This window comes from Aquarana catesbeiana, linkage group LG05 (genome assembly GCF_042186555.1).
Source record: "Aquarana catesbeiana isolate 2022-GZ linkage group LG05, ASM4218655v1, whole genome shotgun sequence".
Classification (NCBI taxonomy): domain Eukaryota; kingdom Metazoa; phylum Chordata; class Amphibia; order Anura; family Ranidae; genus Aquarana; species Aquarana catesbeiana.
The window spans coordinates 575,834,468-575,862,286 of record NC_133328.1 but is presented as its reverse complement, the minus strand read 5'-3'; the positions used below and the strand labels follow the sequence as shown (position 1 = coordinate 575,862,286).

Here is a 27,819-nt window from a genome sequence, read left to right as displayed (position 1 = left end):
AGTGGTTGTAAACCTGACATGAAATATGAACAAAGCATATCCCTCTATATTGTGTACTTGCTTCAGTCCAGACCACTAAGTGTCATTTCTGTCTGCTGCTTCATTCCTCTACTATTAGCATGAATTACTTATGACAGGTTTTCCTGATACCAAGAGATAAAAGGTGACAGGGAGGAACCTCAAGCACACTACCTCAGCTCCGTTCCTGTGTGCTGTGTGAAGGATGGGGGTTTCCTTCTCTTCAATCAGCTCTCAGAGCTCTCCTCACTAAGCTCTGCAGAGTGTAATTTCATCTCTCCGCCCCCTTTTTTTCTGATTGCTCAGGCAAGCTTTATAGATTTTGTACTTTGAACGGATTTAGAGAGGACAGCAGATAAACAGGTACAATTCATGTAGGAGGATTTGTTTCATCCCTGTGTATCACTTGAGGCCTGTCACTTCACTGGGTATGTGTGAGGATTTACAACCACTTTAGGTACTTCAATACTGAAGCTGTCTTTCAAACCATATAGCGACAAAAGTTGGTACTAACAGAAAAAGAAAAATGTGAAAGCACCATTAGATCATCAACCACTTGCTAACAAGCTCATGTCATTATACGGCGACAGGTCGACTTGTTTCCGCAAATTGCCGTAGCTGTACGCTGGTCCTTTTAATGGCTACAGTGGGCGTGCGGAAGCCAATGCGCATGGCCCCACTGGCCACCCGCGATCACTCCACGGAGCCAGAACGGGGATCTGTCAATGTAAATAAACATATCCCTGTTCTGACGGGAGTTCAGAGTGATCGTCTATTCCTAGTGATTAGGAACAGCGATCTCTGTACTCCCAGGGAAAACATTTAACCCCTTGATCACCCCTAGTGTTAACCCCTTCCCTGCCAGTGACATTTATACAGTAATCAGTGCATTTTTATAGCACCGATCGCTGTATAAATATCAATGGTTCCAAAAATGTGTCCGATCTGTTCGCCGCAATGTCGCAGTCCTGCTAAAAATCCCTGATCACCGCCATTGCTAGTAAAAAATAATAATAAAAATGCCATAAATCTATCCCCTATTTTGTAGACGCTATAACTTTCGCGCAAACCAATCAATATACGCTTATTGTAATTTAAATCTATAGAAAAATATATATTGGCCTAAACTGATGAAGAAATTAGCTTTTTTACATTTTTTTGTTTTTTTTTTGGATATTTATTCTAGCAAAAAAGTAAAAAATCTATATTTTTTTTTGAAAAATGTCTTTTTGTTTATAGCGCAAAAAATAAAAACCTCAGGGGTAATCAAATACCACCAAAAGAAAGCTCTATTTGTGGGGAAAAAAGGACATCAATTTAGTTTTGGTGCAACGTCGCACAACCGGGCAGTTTTCAGTTAAAGCAATGCTGACATTTGTTTATTTTTTTGTGGGGGGGACTGGAGCTTATCTTTAAAGTAGAGTTCCACCCAAAAGTGGAACTTCTGCTTTAAGCACTGCTTGCCCCCCTGACATGCCTCATTTGGCATGTCATTTTTTTGTGGGGGGGGGGGGGGAGTGGGTATTTCGTTTAGAGTGGGACTTCCTGTCCCACTTCCTCCTACCTGCTCTTGGCCGCCTAGGTGACTCCTCTTCTCCCCCTAGGTGGCCCCACCCTCTCTCTGCAATCTTCTCGGACACGTGACAGGTCCCAGAAGATTGCCTGACCACTAGCAGATCGCAGCGTGACTCCCGCCTGCCATGAAGCCGAAAGCTGTCACGGCTGGATGCTCACAGTGGCTATTACGGTGCCGGCGGAAAGGTGGGGGAGAGGAGCGAGGCTCTGGGCGGCCTTATCGCTGGACCGTAGGATTGAGTGTCTGTTTATTAAAAGTCAGCAGCTACACTTTTTGTAGCTAATGTGGAACTCCACTTTGAGGCTGGGTTTACACCTAGCCTTTTGTAAATGCGCTTTTTTGCACAACATGCTTTAAGCAGCCCATTCGTTTAATTTTAATGGGCTGTACCACTCGCACCAAAGGCACTCAAACAGCTAATGTTGCTTTTTTGGGCTTTGAGGTTCATGCGCCTGCTTGCTGCATTTGGGGTGCTGTTCACCATGAATGGCATTGCACGCATTACATATGGTTTATGGGCGCCTTTGAGCATGTGCACGAAACACTCAGATTTGAACCCAGCCTTAGAGTTTCGCTGTACCTTCTGTACATGCAGTGGATCACATGTAAGGCCTCCAAAGTGTCCAGAATTGTTGGCGAAGGTTTTATTTGTATCGTTCCTGGACTGAGCCCTAGCTGTTGTTTGCTGTGTTTTGTGTGTGTGTGGATACTACTGTACATGTCATTACTGAAAATGTGGATGAGTCCATAGTCCCTTATACATAAAACAAAGTGTGGGAGAAGCAATATCTTTTTCCTCTTTATTTTCAAATATTTGTGCTCCATATGGGGTTTATGAATCATACACTGGATTATCATCAGTTCGGCTGTGCATTCCAGGAACATTACTGCCACTGATTGGAAATGCTGTTGTATCCAAAGCTGGAATCTGTTCTTTTCAACAATTCCCCCAGCATCTGCTGAGCAGATCTTTCTGTTACTAAAAATGACTTGCTTGTTTTTTCTGGGGATGAGAGAGTAGTAAAATATGGCAGCGTCTATAAATTGACATCACACTTCATGTTTGCGGCACAAAGGTGCCTCCTGGTGTTCCTCTCCAACCCTACTGTCTTTGCTGCACATTAATTGTAAATTATGACCCAGAAAAGTAGTCAAACTAATAAAATGTGCGGTTAAAGTTCATTGTTTTCCAGCCTGGGACATTTAGTATTTATGTCAGTTTGAGGTTTTTGTGATGTGGTTTCGGGGGAAATAAATTTATATAAACTGATCTTTATTCTCCGGGTATAATATTTCAAAGTGTTTCCATGAAGGCTAATCATGGAATTGGACTTTAGTAACTCTTTGTGTTCCTGTCTTCTTTTGTGTCTAGGAGGAGGACGAGCTGGACTCTCACACAATGGTCAAGACCAGTTCTGAGAGTGCGGGGACTATGAGAGCGGCTAGCACCATGAGCGAAGGAGCTCGGACCATGATTGAACATAATAGCACCATGCTGGAATCAGATTTGGGGACCATGGTCATAAACAGCGATGAGGAGGAGGAAGAAGAAGAAGAGGATGGCACGATGAAGAGTAGGTTTTGTTATACATGGCAAGAATTTAAAGAGCTATACCATCATATTCTCAAACAGATATTTCAAAGCAGTTTGGAATTGGAAGTTCCGGAGTCTAATTTGCTTGTTCAGCATGTAAAAATTACAAAAACAGATCAATATGAGTCCAGTGAGGTATTCTATGAGCGTGAACATTATGAAAAGCTTATATTAATCAGCTAATTACCATGTGCATCATTTTTTGGTCTTCTGCTCCTTACAGTCAATGTTCAAAGCTAAAACTCAAGCTTTTTTTGCCATAATGATCATTATTTACAGCAAATTTAAATATTTACTGTAAATAATGATTCTTCCAGGAAATGATGCATGCATTTAAGTTTTATTAATTGATTCTTTTGTTTACAGTCATTCATCATAAGCAGGCCTCAATGAAGAGCTTGCGGTGTCTGTCAGAGTTTTCCCTAAGGCCTCTTTCACACGAAGGAGGATCTGACCTGTCTGGACCATCTATTTGCCTCTATGGACCAGTGGGTGTAAACGGACTTGTGTCCATTTACACCTGCCTACCTCTGATCCAATACGGTCCTCTAAAAGAAAAAAAACGGAAGGGGATCTGTCATCCTCTGTCTAGGCAGAGCGGATCAGAGGACAATTGGGTGTAAATGGACAGGGAAATCTGTTGGCATAGGACCACCCATAGAGCAGAGCGGCTCTGTCTGCGTCTGCTCTGCATAAACTGAGTGGACACAGACCTATTATCTGCCTGTTCTGCACTGAGCAATACATCAGAGGACATATCTCCTAATGATCAAACCTGAGCCTGCCCTGTGTGAAAGGGGCTTAAGTAAAAATGTTTACCTGTCAAAGGTATGCTGTGATATGAAGAAAAGGCCTAAAAAACACAAGTTGACTACCACATTTTAAAGCTAGATAGGAAAGAAACCTAACGTAACTGTTTCAACTAGTCCGATAAAAACAGATTTTGGTTGCATACATTTGTAATTACACATGGAATCCAAACTGCTGCGTCATGGCACCCCTGATAAGTGTCTTGATGTGGCAGTGCCTAACTCTGGGCTATCTGTGTTCCAACTATGATACATAAAGTATACAGGGGTGAGCCTGCTCTCCGTGCATTGATGTATACAGTATGTCCCATAATTGGGGACTCAGATAGTTTAGAGATGGAAACCACACTTATCAGAGGTGCCTTTATGTGGCAGTGTGGCTATTTGCAAATGTATGCAAGGAATGGCAGAATGTAAAGTACATTTGTCTCAAATCTGGCCAGTGCAAACTGCATATAGAATGATCAAATGCAACAACATTGAAGGATTGGTAAATTCACTCATAAAACAGAAGAATATTTGCAAATTTTGACCTTTCATGTAGAATTCAAACTTGGTCCTGACATATCCTGAGCCTCACTGTTAGTAATGGGTGGTTGTGGAATTAAAGGCCCCTGTATGACGATCTAAATAAGTACCAGATCCAGTTACTCTGTGATGTACAAGCATCAACAAAACGTCCTTTACTTTCCCTGACTGAGCCAAATTCCATTTCATTTTGTCTCACGTGCTCCCCCCTCCCAGACACTGCAGCACACAGCGGGGTGGTTTCAGCAACAGAAGCAGTGCTGCCATCTAGAAAGGGTCTAAGGGTTCCTAGATTCTAAGGCCTTATACACACTGTTGCTCCTAAACTCATGTTTTTGGAGCTTTGGGCATTTTTGCCAGAGCCCCTGACCACAACTTAATAAAAGCCTAAGGGGTTGATTTACTAAAACCGGTGCAGCTGTCCATGGTGACGAAAGCCTGGGAGCTGATTGGTTTCAGTTTTAGTAAATCAACCTCAATGCACAAATAGACTTTTACCGGAGTTTAGAAAATACTCCTCTCCTGAATGCAGAGGAATTGCATTCAGGAGAGGAGAGTTTTGGCGGAAAAAATGCCAGACGCGTCTAAACACGTGCTAACGCTAGGCGCGTTTAGCACTTTCATTTCATTGGCCAGAATAAATTCTTATTCTGGCCAATAAAATGAATAACGCCCAAGCTCTGGACCCTGCTAAACACGGGTCAAATGCGTCTAAACACGGTTCACACAATTACCAGCGGTCAGTGTTTTTCTGCTGCCAGGAGAAAGTTGTCTAGGGAACGTCAAAGTGTGCATGAACCCTAATTGATAAGCTAGAGGCTTTTGAGTCAGCAGGTACAATGATGATAGCCACACCACTGCAGCATCATCTCCTCCTACTGTAGTGTAAGCAAGCACAGTAAGTTTACATATCCTGGCAGAATTTATGATTTCTTGGCCGTTTTTTAAGAGAATATGAATAACACAAAAACATTTCTTTAATTTATGGTTAGTGTTTGGCTGAAGCCGTTTACTATTAATCAACTGTGTGTACTCTTTAAATCATAATCACAACAGAAACTACCTGATCAAAAGTTTACATACCCTGGTGATTTTGGCCTGATAACATGCACAAAAGTTGACACAGAGGGGTTTGAATGGCTATTAAAGGTAACCATCCTCATCTGTGATCTGTTTGCTTGTAATTAGTGTGTGTGTATAAAAGGGTCAATGAGTTTCTGGACTTCTGACAGACCCCCTTACGTCTTTCATCCAGTGCTGCACTGACGTTTCTGGATTCTGAGTCATGGGGAAAGCAAAAGAATTGTCAAAGGAAAAGGTAGTTGAACTGTATAAAACATGAAAGGGATATAAAAAGATATCCAAGGAATTGAGAATGCCAATCAGCAGTGTTCAAACTCTAATCAAGAAGTGGAAAATGAGGGGTTCTGTTGAAACCAAACCACGGTCAGGTAGACCAACTAAAATTTCGGCCACAACTGCCAGGAAAATTGTTCAGAATGCAAAGAAAAACCCACAAATAAGTTCAGGTGAAATACGGGACTCTCTGAAATCGTGTCGTGTGGCTGTTTCAAGATGCACTATAAGGAGGCACTTGAAGAAAGATGGGCTGCATGGTGGAGTCACCAGAAAAAAGCCATTAGTACGCAAATGCCATACATCATGGGACACAGAGTTAGGCTAATATTAATTACCTGCTGGGTTATACTTCATCTCCAGGTGAATGGACATTGGTAGGCTAAAGGTCTTTAGACAGGAAGTGATCCCCTATATAACCTCCTCCCATACAGGAAATACTTCAGTTTTTTACCAGTGTCTGCAAGGTGGATGGCACTTTTTTTGAGCTTTCTGAGCTCCAGGTCTCTAGTCTCACAAACGGTTCTTAAATTAATCAAGGGATTGACCGATCGGATCCATTTGACACAGGCTTTATATGCTTAGATAAATGGTACCCGAGCCTCTCAAAGAAGGTTCAAGAAGGACCAGAGGCTTCCGGGCAATCTGAGCTGCTGCGCCTATCTGGATTTGTGCCTACAGTCAGTGGGCAGCGACGCTTTGCGGGCGCTTTTAACCCTTTATTTGGCTGCTAGCGGTGGTTTAAAAGCGTTCCGCTACCGGCCGAAAAGCGCCTCTAAAATGGCAGTAAAGTGCAGCAGCGCTGTCAGTGTGAAAGGGCTCTAACTGTCTCAAAAGCTTCCAGGGAGACCTCAAGTGGCCTTTTTGTCACATACCACAGGCATGGTCCACTGATTTTACCATCAGACAATCCATCCCGAGAGATGTCATGCAACAATCACTGGAGTGCATGCAGACAGGAAGTGGCTGTAAAGATATTGCAGAAGATCAGGAGCAATGAGATGCAACAAATGTTGAAACAAGTATTTTACTAAAGAAATGCCATTTGTATATGATGCATACTGCTTTAGCAAACTACTCATCCAGTAAGGGTCTACATCTATTTTAAAGTTGAAGTTTAGATCTGTTATGGGTACAGCACCAGGAACATAACTTACCTCTAAGGTAGTTTGTCCCATGTCCTGCTGACTGCTGCTTACTGGTGTGGGGGTGGGGTGTGTATTAAGATCAGCTGCAACTGAGAAAGATTGGTGCTGCTCACCCTCCCCATTTACAGAATTATTAGTATTTTTTCCCCCCCAGAATGCAGAGTTCTGCGATTGGATGAGATCTGGTCATTCATTTGCATTTTTTCCATGCATAGAGTGCTGTGCATTCTGGGAAAAAAATACAGTATGCTCTATGAATGGGTTGGAGTGGAGGATTTGGAGGGTCAGCAGCACTGATGCTTCACAGTCACAGCTGCTATTCTCAACCTCCGCAGGGCTGGAGCATCACTGCTGTGGGCAATATGCAGCACCAGTGGAGGGAAGATCTCTCCAGCAGGCAGCAGCCAGCACAACATTGGATACCCTTCATTAAAGGAGAAGTTCACCTTTGGAATCATGTTCTATCCGTTTTTGGGGTGGAACAGGTTACATGTTTCCAATGTTGCAGCCGCTCCCCTCTCTCCCTGTGACAGCAGTACAGGGAGAAGTTTCCCATACTAGCTGTCCTTTTTTGTAGAGTGCAGCCGTGCGGGGCTCAGCCCACACAACCGCATCGTTCATTCACAGAGTACAAGTACATCCTTTGCGACTGTCGGCTTGTAGTTCTTAGTGAACTACCACAGTAATGGTTTGAGTCTTCCTGTCAGTGTGAAACTGCTTGTCCGAATAATGTACGGGCAGACAGTTTACACCTACAGTCTGCAGGAGACCGGCATGGAATCAGCGATCTGCTTATTGCTGGTGCAATGCTTTCCAGTCTCCTAAAAAAGAGTAAACGCACATTTTTTTTACCTTCAAAAAAATGGGCATTTATTATTCTTTTATAAAAAATGAACTTCTCCTTTAAGATAAAGGTAAGTTTTGTCCCTGGTTCTGTGTACACAACTAAACTTTTAGCTTTTAGCCTATTAACATCAGTTGATATAAAAGATTTATGAATGATCGCTAAAACTGTGACCACTCTAATGCCTACTACACATGATGAGAAAATCAGATGAAAAATAGTGCTTTTGGAGCAATCGTCCAATAATCTTATCTATGTAAACAAGGCAGATCACTGTTTAGACGGGGGGGAAGGGATGGCGTTTGTGTCCCTGCAAAAATAAATTCCATCTCTTCCCCTATTAAAAGCACCCCTCACACAAATATAGAAACATTGGCTAGGCACACAGTGATTGTAAAGTCTTTTTTTTCTCTAAATAACAAACATGTTATACTTACCTCCTCTGTGCAGTTGGTTTTGCACAGAGCAGCCCAGATCCTCCTCTTCTCGGGTCCCTCTTCTGTGCTCCTAGCCCCTCCCTCCTGTTGAGTGCCCCCATAGCAAGCTGCTTGCTATGGGGGGCACCCGAGCCGAGTCACAGCTCCCTTTATCCATTCAGACACGGAGCCCTGCCCCCTCTCTCTCCCGATTGGCTGACTCTGCCTTTACAATCCCTTTTTAACTTTTTGATCACTCCTCATAACCCCTTCCCAGCCAGTGTCATTAGTACAGTGTATGCTTTTAGCACTGATCTTCTATTAGTGTCACTGGATCTCAAAGTTTCACAGTCCCGCTGTAAGTCACTGATTGCCGCCATTACTAGTAAAAAAAATAAAAAAATCCTGTAGTTTGTAGACATTATAACTTTTGCGAAAATCAATATATGCTTATTTGGCTTCAGGATACATATTGGCCTAAAGTTATGAAGAAATTAGATTTTTTTTCAAAATTTTTTATTGGATATGCTTTTATAGCAGAAAGTTAAAACATATTTATTTCTAAATTGTCGGGTGCTTTTTTTTTTTTTTTTTCAAAAGCGCCAAAAATAAAATAAAAAAACAGAAGTGATCAAATGCCGCAAAAAGAAAGCTCTATTTATGGGGAAAAAGACATGAAGTTTATTTTGGTTAAAGTGTCAGACCACGCACTAGTCAGTTAAAGTAACACAGTGCGTATCACAAAAAATGGCCTGGTCCTGAAGGGGGGTAAATCTTCTGGGGGTCAAGTGGTTAATCAGTACAGTATTCGTCCCTAAAAAATAAAATCAAGTGACCAAGACTGTGCATGCTCATAAGCATAAGAATACATTATATCATTGTGGGAAGTTGTATTCTGTCTTAGGATAATTTTTTAAACTGTAATAACCTATTCATTTTCAATATGATACTAGCATGAAAAAAAAAATAAAAATAAACCATATCATTCGTCCGATATTCTCATTGTGTGTACGAGGCTTAATCACTACTCCCCCCCGTGTAAAGTGATATTTTAGTGTCCCTACTATTCATTGGCACTGCATATCTGAATCAATATAAAAAACAAAGCTTTTGTTTGGTACGTAGCAATATTTACCTCTAGCAAAGCCAAACAAAAGGATTTTCTGATGTGTGCTAATTAAACTCTCAGGCTCTGATCATTAGCTAGATGGATCCAGTTGGAATCCTGCCATAACCTATTTAACCACTAGGTGGAAATGAAGAGCAACTAATGGATTAGATAGTGGGCCAAGAGCTCCTGAACAATTTTATTTTAGCTGTAATTATTAGAAATATGTTAAAATATTTGACTTTAGGAATCTTTTTAAAAGACTGAAAAGAGATCATTTTCAGTTTTGTAACAAATGATAAAATAAAAAATTCTTAGTAAATAACAGTCCATTTAGGTGCACCATCACTCAGTGGTAGTGGATGTAAATTTAAAGGAAATTGTCCAATCAAACTTTAATCTGTGTGGACAACTGCAGCCCTGATTTCAAGTATTTGGGCAATTCCTTCAACTTCTACAGGCCCCAAAACTTTTACAGAATGCAATTTGATTTTATTGAAAATCATTGTTGGCTTCTTGGACTTAACAAGTAACAGTAATGGGTTGCTTGCTTTATATGCCAGGATACTAATAATTTCCAGTCTAGCACTGAAAAGAATGTTATATACAATAGCTTACATTGTATCATTGTTTCCCCACACTTATTATGATGCCATTTTCAAGTACATGCACCATCTTTTTCAGTTCCAGTTGATGGGATACCTGCTTTTTGGATTCATAAGGAACCTTTCAACCATTGTAAACCTTTAAACATACATTTTCTGTGCCAATCTGATCTTGGTTTCATTTTGGTATTAAAGTGGTTGTAAAGGCAGAAGGTTTTTGATCCTAAAGCAGAGTTCCACTCATTTTTAATAAATGGGCTCATTGTAATGTCCACCCATAGTGCTGTAATGTTTGGATAGTTATATCTTGAAATTTCTAAAGTGAATAACTTTTTTTAATTAGTCTTCCCCTTGACCTCTGGTCATGGCGGCCTAGGCGACTATGTCAGCAGCCTGGCCTGTTGACTCCTGGGATATCTATGTCATTAATCCCAGAAGTCTTCGGGCATCTCGTATTATCACAGTATTTCCTAATTGCATCTACGGGACTACTGTGCAGGTATGTTCCTCGCGCAGGCACGAGAATGGGAGACGGCAGCTGCAAGAAAACCCAGAAATGAAGCCAGGACAGCTTCAGCTGCCCACATCCTCTATGGCCACAGCTGAATCGAGGCATAAAAAAGATATCTAATTAGATTGTAAGTAATTAGAATGTGCACATGGGCATCACTTTCCGTTGTGGTTCTGGTGATTTTGTTAGCATAATGTTGGCTGGGAGACTAGAACTCTGCTGTTAATGCCTTCTATGAATTAGGGGAATAAACCTTCTTGGTGAAGCTCCAACCCCCCCCCCCCCCCCCCAATACTTACCTGAGCCCCATCTTGATTCAGCAATGTGCACGAGAGCAACAGCTCTCCTTGGTCTCGCTTTTTCTTTCTCTCTTTCTTTCTCTCTCTCTCTCTATCTCCTTGGGTCACACAGCAGCGGGAGCTATTGGCTGCCGCTGCTGTCGATCAAAGCCAGTGAGCCACGCTCTTTGTGTGTGAATGGACAATGGCCATTCACTGGAGTGTGGCTCAGGAGCGAGCCTGGTCGAGTGCTCCCAAAGGCTTACTATTGGGGGTACTCAACAGGGGAGCAGAGCCAGGACCACTGCCAGGGGACCCAAAGAGCAGAGGATTGGGGCTTCCCTGTGCAAAACCATTGCACAGAGCAGGTAAGTATAACATGTATTTTGTTGGTGGTGTTTTTTTTTTTTTTTTAAGTTACAAACTTTACAATCACTTTAAGAGCTTGCTTTCTTAAACTTTTGGGCCCATGCACCACCTTCCTGTCTTTTAAGAGCACCATTACTGGCTGCAGAGGTTCTCACATTGGACAGTGGAATGACAGGCAGATAGACAGTAAAAAATGATGCAGGGCTTAGCTCAGATTTGGACAGGGTAATCCCCCCCCAATTGATATCAGGATCAGACAGCAACAGGGGAAGCTTTCCTGGCTAACACAATGTCTGTGTTGTGTGTTCCTAGATGTAACCTTTAGTTATAAACAATTAAAATGATGGCCCAGTTCTCTAAAGTAGAATTCAACTCCACTATATTTTTTTTAATTCATGGGCCCTCAGGAGCTTTATGCCATAATGTGCTAGTATGTACAGCATGTTAGCACATTATGACAAACTCACTTTTCAAACAAAGCCCTCCTGCGCTGTGCTGTTGGTGCCCCCACTAGTCATAGGTGATTCCATATTCTCTGTCCTCCTCCTGGGTTCACTCAGTTCGGCCACTTTAGTTTCTGGCCAGCATTGATGTCAGTCCCACATTATCATGGTACACAGTGGTGTAATAAATGTATGCTGACCTGCACATTACAAGCAGGGATAAGGTTTTATTACAGAAGAGACCGACGTGGTCTTTTCTTCCTAAAAACCCTACTTGTCAGAATTCTTTACAATTTTTGTGTTTTTAATTCTGCTTTAAATAGAGTAACTGATTTACTTTAAAGGTTGGGTATGTCCAAACTGGTATTTCTTCTTTGCACGCTAGTTTGCAGTTGACTTGTTATTTTGTGGCTTTGCCGATGACTTCTATCTGTTGGATCGCCCAGTCCCACCAGATCCCACCGCTATTAAAGTCACTTTATTACAGTGAAGCCATCATAATGTAGCATTCAAAAGTCCAACAGAAAGGCAACATTTTTCTCGTGTCTATCTAACACAGAACCTACTACGGGAAATCGTTGCTGTTATGCAGTTAAAAGCTGGTAGGTTATTAATCACTATTAATAAAGGATGCTGGCAAATATCCATTTTCTATGGAGCGGTCCTTTATTTCCAGGAATGACAGAAATATTTCTGGGGATGTGACCTGACATGATCAGAGGTGTATCGTCTTGCGATTTGTTCTGGCGTTTTATTTCAGATTTTAGTTTTTTTTTTGTTTACAGTGTTCATATAGCGCCAGCATGTTGCATGAGCTTACTTTGCCAGTTAATCTTGTGTTAAGGTACTTATAGTATATGTAACGCTGGTAGATTTGCGATCTACCATATGTTAGTTAAGTTTAGTAATTTTTTTGTTAAGAAGGTTAGGTTTGCCTCTGTTCCAGCTTGGCTGACGTTGTGTGTGTTTCCATACTGACCAGTGGGTGTCGCTGTTATCACCGGTTAGTGTTGGAAAGGCAACGTGTCGAAGCGTTTGGATGCTCTTCTGTCCCGGAGACAACTCGGTGGAGGTGGTCCTCCGAGTTGCATTCTGGGCGAGGTTATATATGGGACAGACGACATATTTTGGGGTTCGTTTTACAGCCCCCTTCTGGCCCTCCTGGCCGATAGGTATGCGTTAGACAGCTATCTCATGGTACTCCGTTCCAGAGGCCCATGTCGCTGCGGCGCAGGGGTGGGCCCAGAAGCTTGTCTGGGGCCTACCACAGCAGCCGAGGAATGGTCCTGAGCTGTCTATCCCGAGTGAAGAAGCTGGACAACCGAGGAGATCCCAGGGGAGGACCCGTCATGGAAGGATCACGTAGCGTGCTGGTCTGGAGAGGGGCCTGGTGACTCGGTTGGAGGACGTATCCTAAAGTAACTATACAGCATAGTGTTGCCGGGTTGGCTTAAAGGTTCAGGTACTGTGATTGACGTTCATTACAGAAAAAAAACAATACATCCTGTGGCAGAGGACCGTACGGGTTTATCCCAAACAAGTCTGTGGCAGAGACTTTTGTTCGTGCTACGTAATGGCTGCTAGGCAAGTGAGAGAGGCCTATCCAGGCGAGCAAGGAGTGTGTCCCACGAGGGGAGCGCATTCTATTATAATATTCAAATTCTACCAGGACATTTGTCAAGAATCCTACAAGAAGATATTTGAGTTTCTTCTGCAGTTTCCCTTCTGCCTCTTTCCTGCTACTTCCTTGTTAAATTGTTTCATAAAGCATTGAAAACGTACTCAAGTGTTGGTGCATGTGTCGTCCAGAGGTAAACTCAACGGAACCCTAGACCTGGTGCCGGTGAAACAGAGGGAAGGAGAGTGAAGGTAACAAGCCCGCTTAAACCAGCAGCTCCACCGAGAGTTATTGCTACATATAAAAACAGCAAGTTGGTCTACCTATGTGTTTTTTATATTGTGGTAGGAAGCAGGAGCACCCCTAGGAAACTTACAAACTTTCAGGGAGACTACACAGACCCCTTGCACGCAGTATATTGGTGGGTCTGAACTTGGAGCATGGGACTCCAGCACAGCAAGGCATCAACAATAACCACTTTTCTGATGGACACACACGCCACACGTGCTTATACAGTGTTTGTTGTCATCCCAAACGCACAATAAATTTATGGAATTTACGGATTTCGAATTTCAGAAGTGCTCAACCCCTTTCAGGGGCATCCGTTGCCTGCTGTGTGTGTCTAGTGAGATCCTTTGACACACAAGCTATGGATCATGCTACAGGAAACATGCCTACTCCATCCTTGCTCTTCTTTGTAGGTGAACAGTGATCAGTCCCCTCTCCAGGCTAACAAACAAACCCAAAATGTAAAGTGATCCTCCTAAATAAGCTTGACGAGGCACCCATAATATAGGTACGGTTTGTGTTTCAGCCTGAAAGAACTTTGCCATAGCCACGATTAGAGCCCTTTTGGACTTAAACGTGTAAGCTGTATCTGTATAATGGGTGATTTAATTGTTCAATAAAGCTTATGTCAGAGGATTACTTCAATCATTGGCTTAGAAGCTAAGGAGCAACTATAAGCAAAAAGGTAAACAATTTAGTGAACTGCTTATGCTACCCATGGAACAGTCTAGTATGGTTAGGAACAGAAAAATGTCGGTTTACCCTTATGGAAATGTAAATTGTTCAGTGAAGCCAAGTTTAATAAGCTTTTCACACTACTAGAAATTACGTCCTCTTTTCAAATCTATGCCATGAAGCCGCCTCCTAGTTCTAAAGTCTGTGTGGGTAAAGGTGAACGCAGATTAAAATGAAACTACCCTTACAGTGCAGGGGAGGCTCCATCGAAATGCTTGTTTTGGTCTATGATAACATTACCATATGCTCCCTCCCAACCTTGCGCTCTTCCCTTCCCTCTGAAGTTCTGGGTTGTGGGCAGACTCTGAGTTGATCACTTACAATGCAGGGCTGCTTTTCCTGTATTGTACATGATGCGGTTAATGGATGGAGCAGAGGCTTCAGAGGACCGGACACATGGAGGGGAGGAATTCTTTAGGAGCAAGGGATAAGGTAAGTAAATTTGCACTTGGTGCCATTAAAGGAGTTGAAGTCCGCTGTTGGCTGATGTCACAGAGCCGGTCCAGGCTGGATAAAGATCATGACCATATGGTTGGGAGCCTTGAACGGCAACTGGCTCCACCTATCAGCGAGCCGCTGAAAGCCTCAGCCAGCTGCTCCCACAGCCCAGCGCTCCAGTGAGCGAGGAGGGGGCAGAGCAGAGAGCCGGTGACTGACTAAGTATTGATTTCACATATCTATTTTGTAAAAAAATGTTGAAAACCATTTATCATTTTCCTTCCACTTCACAATTATGTACCACTTTGTGTTGGTCTATCACATAAAATCCCAATAAAATAAATTTACGTTTTTGTTTGTAACATGACAAAATGTGAAAAATGTCAAGGGGTATGGATATTTTTTAAGGCACTGTACCTACCTATATAATTTTTATTCTACACACCTTTGAGCAGGTAGGGAATAACAGAGTTACTCCCCAATTCACACTGTACATGCAGGGCGCCAGACACCTGGATTTCAATGGGGTTTTTTTTTTTTTTTTGAAGTGCATGATTAGAGACCGAGGCTCAAATTGGCTTCAAGGGTGGGCTTGAGGCGCAGAGCACTGCGCCCTAGGCCCACCCACTTGTGTGATGTGTGCAGCGGTGGTTGGAGCGGAGAGCAGGAGTAGAAGAGCGGAGAAGGTGGGGGTGCTGGCGGCAGCCAATGAGCGCACAGTTTCCAGCGGTGACATTTGCAGTGCAAAGGAAGAGTTGCCGTATACCAACCTGACGGAGAAGAGCGAGTGCAGCCACTGCAGCGGGCATTCCCTTAAGCAAGATGCCTGGGGCTTGGCAGTCCTTCCCTCCCCCACATTACACACTCCGCTGAAAACACAGGAGAACATGGAGGAGTCCAGGGAGCTGTGCGTGAATGAGAGCATATTATCCCTGCTGGAGCTGCTGCTGGCCGGGGTTCTGCTACTGAAGATGGTGATGAGGATCTTGCGGGGCCTGAGGATGTCTGGCTGGTGGAGGAGGAATCTCACTTGGTATGGGTGCTGGGCAGGTAAGAGGAAGCCCATGTCATAGTATTATTATAGAGGAAGGCAGGCTATGAGCGGCGTGTGTAGGGTGAGCTCCAGCCAGGGAAGTCTCATGTTCTACTATAACGCCATGTGTGATCCGTGAACTACCACGACTGTGGATGGGGTAAGTGCGGGTGGGGGTTTCCCCCCCCCACTGTGTGATGACTCTATTAGTTTCCTTTTTAGGCTTTCTTTCCTCTGTTTTCATCTGGTGATCCAGCCAGCAAGTCTGTTTTTTTTTTTTTTTTAAAAGCACAAGCTCACCAGCAGAATCCGTTTACATGGATGAGACAGACCATTTAAGCCTGATGGGGGTGATTAAATGTTCAGGTTTTATTTTATTCATGTAAAACCTTTATCCCAAAAGGAAAACTGTTTGCTGTAAGTGCTTATAATGTGTACACTGGAGTTTGGCTTTAGTTTGTTAGTGTATATAAATCTACAAATACATTGAACACTACCCACCCCCCCAGACAATACAGCTGTCTGCTGTACCTCCTATTCTCATTCCTCCAGAGTTTTGTCTCACTAATACAGGAGCTGTGTTACTGGCCAGATCACCAGAGGGAAAAAAAAGGTAAAGCAAACGAATGCAGCCACCTCATCTAATGATTGGTAAGCTGCAATATTTTATATATTTTTTGGGGGTTTTATACCGCTTAACCCTTGCACTGCAGGAAGTAGTTTTTTTTTTTTCCCCCCGAGTTCAGCTTTAAAGCTGAGGATGGCTTGTAAAGAGGCACTGCTAAAACCTGTGACCATCGTGTGTGCATTTTGTCAGGATTATATTCAAGGCCAACCAAAGATTTAAAGACTGATTCATCTGATAGGCTGTGGACGGGAAGGATACATTTCACAGGCCATTAGCACAATGAAACCTTGTTACCTTTGATTAGATTTGCTATGGATGATAAAAGAAAGTAGGTTTACTCCACACCTGCTAATATCCAGTTATTGAGACTAAGAACTCAACATTAATTTATGAATGTTTTCAAGAGTCCGGTTACATGCCTTGGATGTCCTGTTCTGTCCCTGTGTGCATCTCTTTGGGTAATTATATCATCCTGTTATTATGTATGGCTCTGTAAGACCTGGTAAGCACATGGAGAGGGAATGTGTTGTACTAGCTGTCTGGCTATCTAATTTTCCATCACACAACAGAACTCTGCTTCTGGTACCATTTCTCCCAGTGGCGTTTGTTTGCGAAATATAGATCCCTCAAGAGACACACAGCACAGGCAAGTTGTGGCGGATTGCTGCTTTATTAGTATCAACATCAAACTCATTCTGTCCTTGTAAGTTCAAAGAAAAGAAGCCGGCAGCACACAGTAAAATCCAATGATTGTTAAAGCTTTATTACTACGATTAAGCCCAATCGTGAGTGAAAAACGTCAGAGGTGGTGGTTCCAGACTGGGCTTTGTGTTGATTGTGCAGAATAATGAAGCTTTACAAGAGTTGGATTTTACAGTGTGCCGCTAGCTTCTTTCTTTTGGATATACTGATAGTTTGGGGAAAGGGTGAACCTCTGTTTGACATTGGCACCCAGTCAGCCGGGGGAGTGACCCAACCTAATAGGCTTGGGAGCAGCCAAAAACTTTTGTTCGTTCTGTCCCTAGCTGAGATTATCCATAGCCTTAAGCATACATAGTGTACATGTTCTTGTCTCTGCTTATGTCTAACTTTTTAAAGCGGTGTGTTTCAGATATGAAAAATACACGCAGATCTGTGTTTACAGTAATAGTATTTCTTCCCAATATCTATTTTAATGAAATCTTCGTATACTGGTCAATTTATCGATCTTGGACCTTTCAATCTGGAACTTCTAAAATCTAAATGTAGCTGTTACCTATTTTTCTTAAAATAAAGGTATAATTAAAGGCAAAACTTTGTTTTTCGTTTTGGATAGCGTGGAGATAGATTAGAATCCCCGACAGTTTTTATTGCTGTCTGTGCCCCCATTAGGGAGATTCACCCTCTCTATTTTGTCCTGTTTTACCATTATCATTGAGGCTTCATGCACACTAGCTTAACAAAAATTCTGCTCCTAGAAGAGTTTAGTATTTTGCCTGTTGAAGCAACTAATGTTGTCCTATGTGTCCATGCACATTAGGTAGTCTACTCAGCATTTAGTGGCAGGAAAAAAGCCCCTTCTGTTTTGCATTTTTGAGAGCATATCTCTGGAACAAATAGAGCTTTCTTTTGGTGGCATTTAATCACCACTGGGTTTTTTATTTTTTGCTAAATAAAAACAGACCGAAAAATGTTGAAAAAAAAACACCACAAAAAGTTTGTTATAAAATTTTGGAAACCAGCAATTTTTCTCCTTTACTGATGTGCGCTGATTAGGCTGCACTGATGGGCGCTGATTAGGCTGCACTGATGGGCGCTGATTAGGCTGCACTGATGGGCGCTGATTAGGCTGCACTGATGGGCGCTGATTAGGCTGCACTGATGGGCGCTGATTAGGCTGCACTGATGGGCGCTGATTAGGCTGCACTGATGGGCGCTGATTAGGCTGCACTGATGGGCGCTGATTAGGCTGCACTGATGGGCGCTGATTAGGCTGCACTGATGGGCGCTGATTAGGCTGCACTGATGGGCGCTGATTAGGCTGCACTAATGGGCTGCACTGGTGGGTGAACCTGATGATGCAATGATTGGCGACCCTGATGAGGAGGCAATGATTGGCAGCACTGGTGGGCACACATTGGCAGCACTGGGGGGGGTTACTGTTTGGACTGCACTGATAATCAGGACACTGATAATCAGTTCACATGCCCCTTTTTAGAGAAGCTGGTTTCGGCACTCCTTAACTCATGCTGACAGCGTGAAGAGAGGACTTAATATATTTGAGGCTAAGCACAATCTTTTTAGTATTTTAAGTGGATAGCAGTGACAGTTTCAGGATAATATGGGATGGGCTGCCGTACCTCTTACCTGCTCTATCTGGGGCATCACAGCCTGGCAGCCACCCATCTTGTAACTAATGGAGCTATAGATATTTTTCTGGATGGCCATCATCAGGAATTGGAACTAGCATCAGCCTTATTCAGTACCGCCAGACAATATTAAATGGTGGCTGTAGGAGGAAACGAGAAACACCTCATTGTGGGGATATAAATTTGTTGCAATAGCAGTGGAACCCCAGTTGAGAAACCCTGATCCAAATGATATATAATTCACATAACTCCTTAGATGTGAGCTGCGTATACCTTTCTCTCTTTCTTTCAGCTTGATTTTATCACGTCATATTCAGATTTCCAAGTCAAGTTGCATTTGATTGCGTTGATAGTTTCTTAAAGACTGTATTTTTCCCCATGGAAGAATCTTAAATTCAAGTTAATTAAGCCTTGAAATTGCTTAATGGCTTAAAAGTTTACCAGGAGGGTTTTTTTTTTTTTTTTTTAATCTAGGTATAGCTGTAGTGCTAAATCTGACATGTAACTAGATATGAGCATGGGAATTCTCTGAACTCGCATCTAACCTAAACCCCAAACCCCTGCTTTTTGTACTCCAGTGAACTGCGGGCTGGGTTAATACTTGTCCTAAAAATCACAGAATCTGTGAAGCGAGAAATTACCCAAATCTCAGAACAGAATAGCAGGAGTTCAGGTTATAGATGAGTTGGGGGGATTTCCCAGCTTATCCTCTCTTTTTAACCAATAACGTGTATGGTATGGGGGATGTTTAGCTCAGAGGTGGTGAGCATTTTTTAAAGTGAGTTCATGTCAGACAGGAATTATAGTTATGGGCTTGGCAGCCCACTTTTATTAAAAAGCAACCGAAAGTCCTTACAACATAAGGATTCCCACGCAGATGTTTCAGCTTCACATGAAACAATGTTAAATGAAAATTCCCAGCCACCTGGTTCTTCTGTCTGCCTCACTGCTGCTCACTCCAGTCTCCCAGGCCATGGGCTCCTCAGGTTCTCTCAGCCTATGACTGCGGGCCCCACTCCTGGCCTCAGGATAGGTTTCTTCCAGCCCCCCCGGGCTCTCCCACTTCTCAAGAACACAGGACTTCCTCCAACCCCTTCTGTGAACTTGCTAGTCACCTCAGCTCTCCAGACCTGCGTAGCTATCCTGACTTTCCATGTCCCATGGGCGAGAAGCCCCCCCAACATAGGGTCTTGTCTTCCGGGAACATCACCCTTCCTGGCTAGAGCACACCGCTATCTCCACTCAGGTTCTGTGTCTGAATGGCAACAACTGCAACTTATGGTTGGAAGAAATGAACACCGCTCTAGGGCCTCTTCATAGGCAAAAAGTAGATCAATCTCAGTTTGGAAATCACAGGTGCTGGCTTAATGCTGATCACAATAGGCATGAATAGATTCTGGACAGCCGCTCTCAAATAATAGCCAAGTTTATTGAAAGATACACATCAAAATTCAATGGATCACAGCAGACAAAAACGAGCTGACGTTTCGCACTGGCGTCAGTGCTTACTCATAGCTATGAGTAAGCACTGACGCCAGTGCGAAACTCCAGCTCGTTTTTGTCTGCTGTGATCCTTTGAATTTTGATGTGTATCTTTCAATAAACTTGGCTATTATTTGAGTGCGGCTGTCCAGAATCTATTCATGCCTATTGCAACTTATGGTTGCAGGAAAGAAAATTGCTCTGTCTATAGCTGGCCTTAGACCTTGTTTATAATGATCCTGTACACCTGTGCACCTACACTAGCTGCAGGGAACTAGCAAAGCCCAGACACAGGATTGAAGGTTTCTTCCCACCCACGGCATTTAAGAACCTTCAAACTCCAGGCACCAGTCCAGGATTAAAACACCCTCCTCTCACAATAAACATGCTGGAGCCTCTCAAACTGTAACTTTGAGAATAGTCTATCCTTTCTACCTACATTCACATCATGGCAGGACCTTGCACTGTCACACCTGGTGTGTTGGGAGCCCCCGTTCCTGTACCTCAAAGTTTGCAGACCAGGTAATTACGAATGCACCCTTTGTTAGCTCCTTGCTTTTTCTTAAAAGGGAGAGGAAAGTTACAAACCATAGAATCATGTGACCAGATGCTACATGTGAGATAGCATATTTAAGAAGCAGTATGTCAAAGCATCGTATGATGCCAGGCAATTGCAACCTGATGCAGAACAATGCTAAGCACTTTGCAGAGCACTGACATTTACTAGACATATGCTGAGAAAATATGGAAGCTGCCATCGCTAACCTCTCTGAAAGTACTAGTTGCATGGCAGTAATGCTAATTCAATTCCTTCAGTGCTTGTGTTTTCTTTTTTTTTTTTCTTAATGGAGTTCCGCTTTAACCAAGCATCCTCCTGAAGAACAGTCACACTAGCAGAAGGCATAAGCAGTCTTTAGGGCTAAACATGGGAGATGTCATTCTATTGTGGGAGCATTTTAACCCCTTGTTGAAGCATATTGATTTCAACAAGATGATTTTATACAAGCTGTTAAATCATTAAGTGGCGTGAGAGTAAAGTTGCCCATGTAGTTTAACCCTTAACAGAGATGTTAAGGATATATGTTCCTTGTTGGCTGACCATCTGTTATAAATAAACACTACACACCAGTTCTGCAGCAGCACGTCAGCATTTATTCACTGTAGAAAACTCAGCACTTATTCCCTCTTGCCGCCCACATACAGCGAATCCTGCTGTTTGAGCCTTTCCCATCAGCACATCCTCTAGGCAAAACCATGACATCCTTCTGCACTGATAGTGACGGTTGAACGCTAATTGACTGTTCCACGCTGTATATAAACGGCACTTGCCTGCAGCAATATGTATCAGCCTCCAATATCTCCTTACTCATCATTCTTATTGGTCATTGGTGAAGATGAGCCCCAAGTATCGTGTTTGCACCATTTTTAGCTAACTCCACTTTCGTGCTGTTACTTTATATTGTGCTGCAATGCTTTCCCTGCCTTGATTTTGTATAGCATTTCATTTAAAAGGCTGATATTTAATTCATTATCCTTTAGCTGCTTTTTTTCCCCTCAAGCTCTTGGTTGGATCTAAATAATTAATGCGATATATTAATATTAATTGTTTTCAGATACACTTGGGGTCTCTACCCCTAAAACTTTAAATTCATTGTTTGATCCAGTAATAATAAACTGCTCCCCTCATCTGTGTTATTTTAATACAAAGCGCTGATCCCACCTCGAACCAATGTGCTAAAAAGATTTTGGACATGAGAAGCGTGGGCTTGTTCCAGCAAGGGATCGTTCAGAAGTACTGAATCGTGGAAAACAGCGCTAAACTATTTTCTCAGATGGGAGACAAAGGAAAAAGAGATTAGCACTTCAGCTCAAGTGTGGAATAAATCAATCCCAATAATCAGCATTATTTTCTTGAGCTATCATCAGGGTGTACAATAGTGTTGACAGTTTGGCTGCAGTGCAAAATCTTCATACAGAGTCCCTAGTGCCATATTACAAGCAAAGCTTTTGGCTTGATGGTCCATATGTAATTTCCAAGCTCCACCCAAAATTGTTATTTCAGTTTTGCGTGGCTGTTGGCAAGGTGAATTGGATGATGGCTTGTTGCAGTGATCAGGGACTCTGGTGGTAGGATATTCTCACCAGGTTTCCAATTTCCTTGCTTTTTAAAGGCCGAATAGTTTCTTTCCCCTCTGATAAATTTTCCAAAATGACGATAAAACAAATAATGTGGAATTGCAGCTGCAAAAGGTTGACATCTTCTTTATGGCCTTGGTATAGGGAAGGAGAGGCAAGCCACTGCAAGGAACTGTAATCCTTGGAATTTTACAAAAGACCTACTCAAGCCATTAATGGCAAAAAAAAATATACAACCTAAGCTTTGGGTGGAAATTAGTTTTGAACCTGGACTGCAGGATGCACTCTATTTTCACCTTCCCAAAAAACAATGTGTAAAACTTTTTTTAGTAACTTTTTTGGAAGTGGTTGTGACATCATGGCTTCAATAATACTGCAGCTAGGCCTTAGCCACTTTGAGAGGCGATCTGTGAGAGGCTCATACATGTATGTGTTTGCTTAATTGGATTGGCAGAGAGAGACTGAGGGTCTTTACGGACCAGGTCCTACCACTGCCGGTGGTGCTTAAAGGGGTTGTAAAGGCAGAAGGTTTTTTATCTTAATGTATTCTCTGCATTAAGATAAAAAGCCTTCTGTGTGCAGCAGCCCCCCTAACACTTACCTGAGGTCCCTCTCTGTCCAGCAATGTCCCCGCCGTCAGAGATTCTCCCTCCTGATGGGCTGAGACACAGCAGCAAAGCCATTGGCTGCTGCTGCTGTCAATCAAATTCAGCTAGCCAATTGGGAGAGTGTGTGGGGCCTGGTCGGGGCTTCTTGTCTGACTGGACACGGGAAGCTGTAACTCGGGTGCCCCAATCGCTAGCTGCTTGCTGTGAGGGCACTGAACAGGAGGGAGTGGCCAGGAGCATAGAAGAGGTACCCGAGAAGAGGAGGATCTGAGCTGCTCTGTGCAAATCCACTGCAACAGAGCAGGTAAGTATGACATGTTTGTTATTTTTATAGGAAAAAAACTGAGACTTTACAATCATTTTAAAGTAAGATAGCAGCACTTCTGGAACTACAGTGGGTTGACAATAGGGATAGGCGAACGGTTCGGCCAAACTTTGGTTGTTCGGATGTTATGCGAACACCGAACAATATGCGGTGTTCGGGGCAAATTCGAAAGCCGCCGGAACACCGTTAAAGTCTATGGGACATTAACATGAAAAATCAAAATTGTTCATTTTAAAGGCTTATATGCAAGTTATTGTCATAAAAAGTGTTTGGGGACTCGGGTCCTTCCCCAGGGGACATGTATCAATGCAAAAAAAAGTTTTGAAAACAGCCCTTTTTTCGGGAGCAGTGATTTTAATAATGCTTAAAGTGAAACAATAAAAGTGAAATATTCATTTAAATTTCGTACCTGGGGGGTGTCTATAGTATGCCTGTAAAGTGGCGCATTTTTTGCGTCTTTAGAACAGTCCCTGCACAAAATGACATTTCTAAAGGCAAAGAAATCACTTAAAAGTACTAGCAGCTATAATGAATTGTTGGGTCCCGGCAACACAGATACGAGTCATTGAAAAAAACGGCATGGGATCCCCCCAGTCCATTACCAGGCCCTTTGGTTCTGGTATGAATATTGTGGGGAACCCCGAACCAAAATTTAAAAACAAATTGCATGGGGGTCCCCCCAAATTCTATACCAGGCACTTCAGGTCTGGTATGGATATTAAGGGGAACCCTGCGCCAATTTTTATTTTTTTTTAAATGGTGACGGGCCCCCCTCAAAATCCATACCAGGCCCTTCAGGTCTGGTATGGGTTTTAAGGGGAACCCTGCGCCAAAATTTAAAAAAAATGGCGTGGGTGTGCTCCTTGTTGGGGATACTCAGGGTCACCTGGAATCCCCTCCTGGCTGGCTCGCCATGCTGACTCAGTTAAATTGATGATAGGCAACTCCTATCCTCATATTGATTAGTGGTTCCAAATTAATAACTACTGCAGTAGGGAACAGACACAAAAGATAAGCTCAGTATCTTTCCAAATAACTGTTCTGCTTTATTATGACGCAATCGAAGGTTTTTATACACATGTTTAGGTAGGTATCACATTAATATTACAATAGTACGTTTATGGTAGCAAGGGGCGTTACATAGGCAGGCTAATTCTAATCAGGACTCGAAAGAATGTAAACATGTACTGAAAACATTATTAGTGTTGTGTGCACAGTGAGGGCAGTGTGCAATACATACAAAATAGAATACAATCATATACAGAACTTACAGATTTCCATTACACCCTCAACATGGGGAGGGTGCTTTGCGGTAGTCCCCACAAAGCACCTTGTCCCCATGTTAATGGGGACAAGGGCCTCATCCCCACAACCCTTGCCCGGTGGTTGTGGGGGTCTGCAGGCAGGGGGCTTATCGAAATCTGGAAGCCCTCTTTAACAAGGGGACCCCCAGATCCCGGCTCCTCCCTGTTTGAAATGGTAACGCGTATCATTTCACAAAAAGAGTGTTAAAATGTTAAAGAAACAAGACACAACTTGGGACAAGTCCTTTATTAAAAAATAAAAATGTCCCGAAGTCCATTCATCTTCTTCTATGGCTCCGCCGACGGACCGAAAAAAAAAACAAACCCCGCCACCGATCCACCTCCATGGGAGGCACCCTCCGTCTGACCAGTCCTCGCAGGTGACAGTTCTTATATAACTAAGGATGGGGCCACACGGTGACGTACCCGGGTGAACCCGCCCCCTCTGACGCCACGGGGAAGCCATTGGGAAGTCCCCATGCATCAGTGGGTTTTTTATTTTTATTTTTCGGTCTGTCGGTGGAGCCATGGAAGAAGATGAATGAACTTCGTGGGACATTTTTATTTTTTAATAAAGGACTTATCCCAAGTTGTCTTGTGTGTTTTTTTGGGGGTTTTTTTTAACCTTTTTGGCGCTTTTTTTTTTGTGAAATGGTACGGGTACAATGTACCCGTTACCATTTCAAACGGGGGGCGGGATATGGGGGTCCCCTTGTTAAAGGGGGCTTCCAGATTCTGATAAGCCCCCCGCCCGCAGACCCCCACAACCACCGGGCAAGGGTTGTGGGGATGAGGCCCTTGTCCCCATCAACATGGGGACAAGGTGCTTTGGGGGGCTACCCCAAAGTACCCTCCCCATGTTGAGGGCATGTGGCCTGGTACGGTTCAGGAGGGGGGGGGGGCGCTCTCTCGTCCTCCCCTCTTTTCCTGCGGCCTGCCAGGTTGCGTGCTCGGATAAGGGTCTGGTATGGACTTTTAGGGGAATCTCCACGCCATTTTTTTTTTAAATTTTGACATGGGGTTCCCCTTAAAATCCTCGGGTCTGGTATGGATTTTGAGGGGGACCCCTACGCCGTTTTTAAAAAAAAATTAAATTGGCGCAGGGTTCCCCTTAATAATCATACCAGACCTGAAGGGCCTGGTATGGAATTTGGGGGGACCCCCACGCTTTTTTTTTTTTTTTTAATTTTGGCTCGGGGTTCCCCTTAATATTCATACCAGACCCAAAGGGCCTGGTAATGGACTGGGGGGATCCCATGCCGTTTTTTTCAATGACTTTTATCTGTATTGCTGGGACCCGACAATTCATTATAGCCGCTAGTACTTTTAAATTACTCTTTTTTCCTTTAGAAATGTCATTTTGTGCAGGGACTGTCCTAAACACGGGAAAAATGTGCCACTTTACAGGCATACTATAGACATCCCCCAGGTATGAAATTTAAAGGAATATTTCACTTTTATTGTTTCACTTTAAACATTATTAAAATCACTGCTCCCGAAATAACGGCCGTTTTCAAAACTTTTTTTTGCATTGATACATGTCACCTGGGGCAGGACCCGGGTCCCCAAACCCTTTTTATGACAATAACTTGCATATTAACCCTTAAAATTAGCACTTTTGATTTTTCAAGTTCGTGTCCCATAGACTTTAATGGTGTTCGCACAAATTTTTTGCCTGTTCGCATGTTCTGCTGCAAACCGAACCGGGGGGTGTTCGGCTCATCCCTAGTTGACAAGACCAGTTGCCCAACTCAAGAAAAGAGCCCTATAATAACCATACTTTAGAACCGGATAGTGCCAGAAGTTAGTGCTTTCAAGCACAATTTTAATTGGTGACTGCTGCACTGTTAAAAGAATAAAAAATAGATTGTGGCAGACTCTTAGTAGGGAATGCTATTACATAGGAGGATTATTTGCTCTGACTGGAGTTCACTATTTGCTATAGCTAGGGTATGGCAGATCTTCACCAAAAATGACAGGAGATGATACGTTTGTCTGCACTTTTGTAGATGATCACCATTTTCGGACCCAGCACTGATTTTACCCTCAGCTAAGCAAATATTCTAATACAAAATAATTTGGTGAAGGATCTCTTCCCTTTTATGAAATGTCTGTACAGTTGAGAACCTTACTCTGCCCTATGGTTATAACATGGTTTGGATGATCTTACCATCCATTTGAATTAATGGGAAAAGACAAGTAAATATTACCTAGAAAATGAAGACGGTAAATCCTATGTGCTACGTATGAAAAATGTAAAAGAGGATTTTCAGTGCCTTTTCTTTAAGCTCCTTTTGCACTCATCAACCATGTTGTTGTCCCTAGTTCCTGCTGACTTGTTTAAAGAAGAAAAAATGGGCAAGCGTAAGGATTTCAACAATTTTGACAAGGGCCAAATTGTAATGGCTAGACAACTGGGTCAAAGCAACTCTGGAACTGCAGCTCTTTTGGGATGTTCTAAGTTTGTGGTGCCCAGAAGCTACCAAAAATGGACCAAGGAAGGAGAACCAGTGACAAGGCTATGGGCGGTCAAGGCTCATTGGTGCATGTGGGTAGCTAAGAGCTGGCCCATGTTGTCTAATCCAATGGAAGAGCTTCTGTAGCACAAATTGCTTAAAATGTTAATGCGTGTTCCGATTAAAACGTGTCAGAACACATAGTGGATTGTACTTTGTTGCATATTGGGTTGTGTTGCCAAAGACTGCTCAGGGGACCCATGCTTACCTATGTCCACAGCCAAAAGCAGGTACATGAGCATCAGAACTGGAATACAAAGCAAGACTGTTTGTCTGGTTTGGTGAATCGTGTTTTCTTTTACATCATGTGGATGGCTGGGTGTGTGGGCATCACTTACCTGAGGATGGCACCAGAATGCACAATGGGAATAAGGCAAGCCGGCTGAATCAGTGTAATGCCTTGAGCCCTGCCATTTATGTGGCTCTTCCTCAAGAAAGCTTTAGAAAGATGCAGAGCCTTGAAAGACATTACTATGTAGATGGCTTGATGCTCCATGTGATGTTGAAGTGCTAGGAGAGTGTTCGGCGGGCCAATGTGGTTCCAACCTCTGTACAGTGTGCTTGCACCACTTTGCTGAAGGCTTCATTGTCCAGTGATGCGGCTTCTCCCTAGGGTGTGTCTGTTTCCTCACCCACTTGATTGGCCACAAGATAGGAAGCTGGAATCCACTTGCAACATCACTGGAAAAGGAATAGAGGGGAATTCTTTCAGTTGGGGCATTTGTTCTGGCAATAACTTTCTGGAGGGTTTTCCTTT

At 43.0% G+C, this 27,819-nt stretch overlaps 1 protein-coding gene across 1 annotated transcript in view; it reads left to right on the top strand.

The window, feature by feature from the left end:
* Window positions 1-27,819, top strand: part of STK3 (serine/threonine kinase 3) — a 385,808-nt gene that overhangs the window by 215,868 nt on the left and 142,121 nt on the right. Inside the window, exon 9 of the mRNA XM_073632031.1 lies at window positions 2,967-3,168. Within this exon, the coding sequence (XP_073488132.1) occupies window positions 2,967-3,168 (202 nt within the window). The remainder of the gene's footprint in view (window positions 1-2,966; window positions 3,169-27,819) is intronic.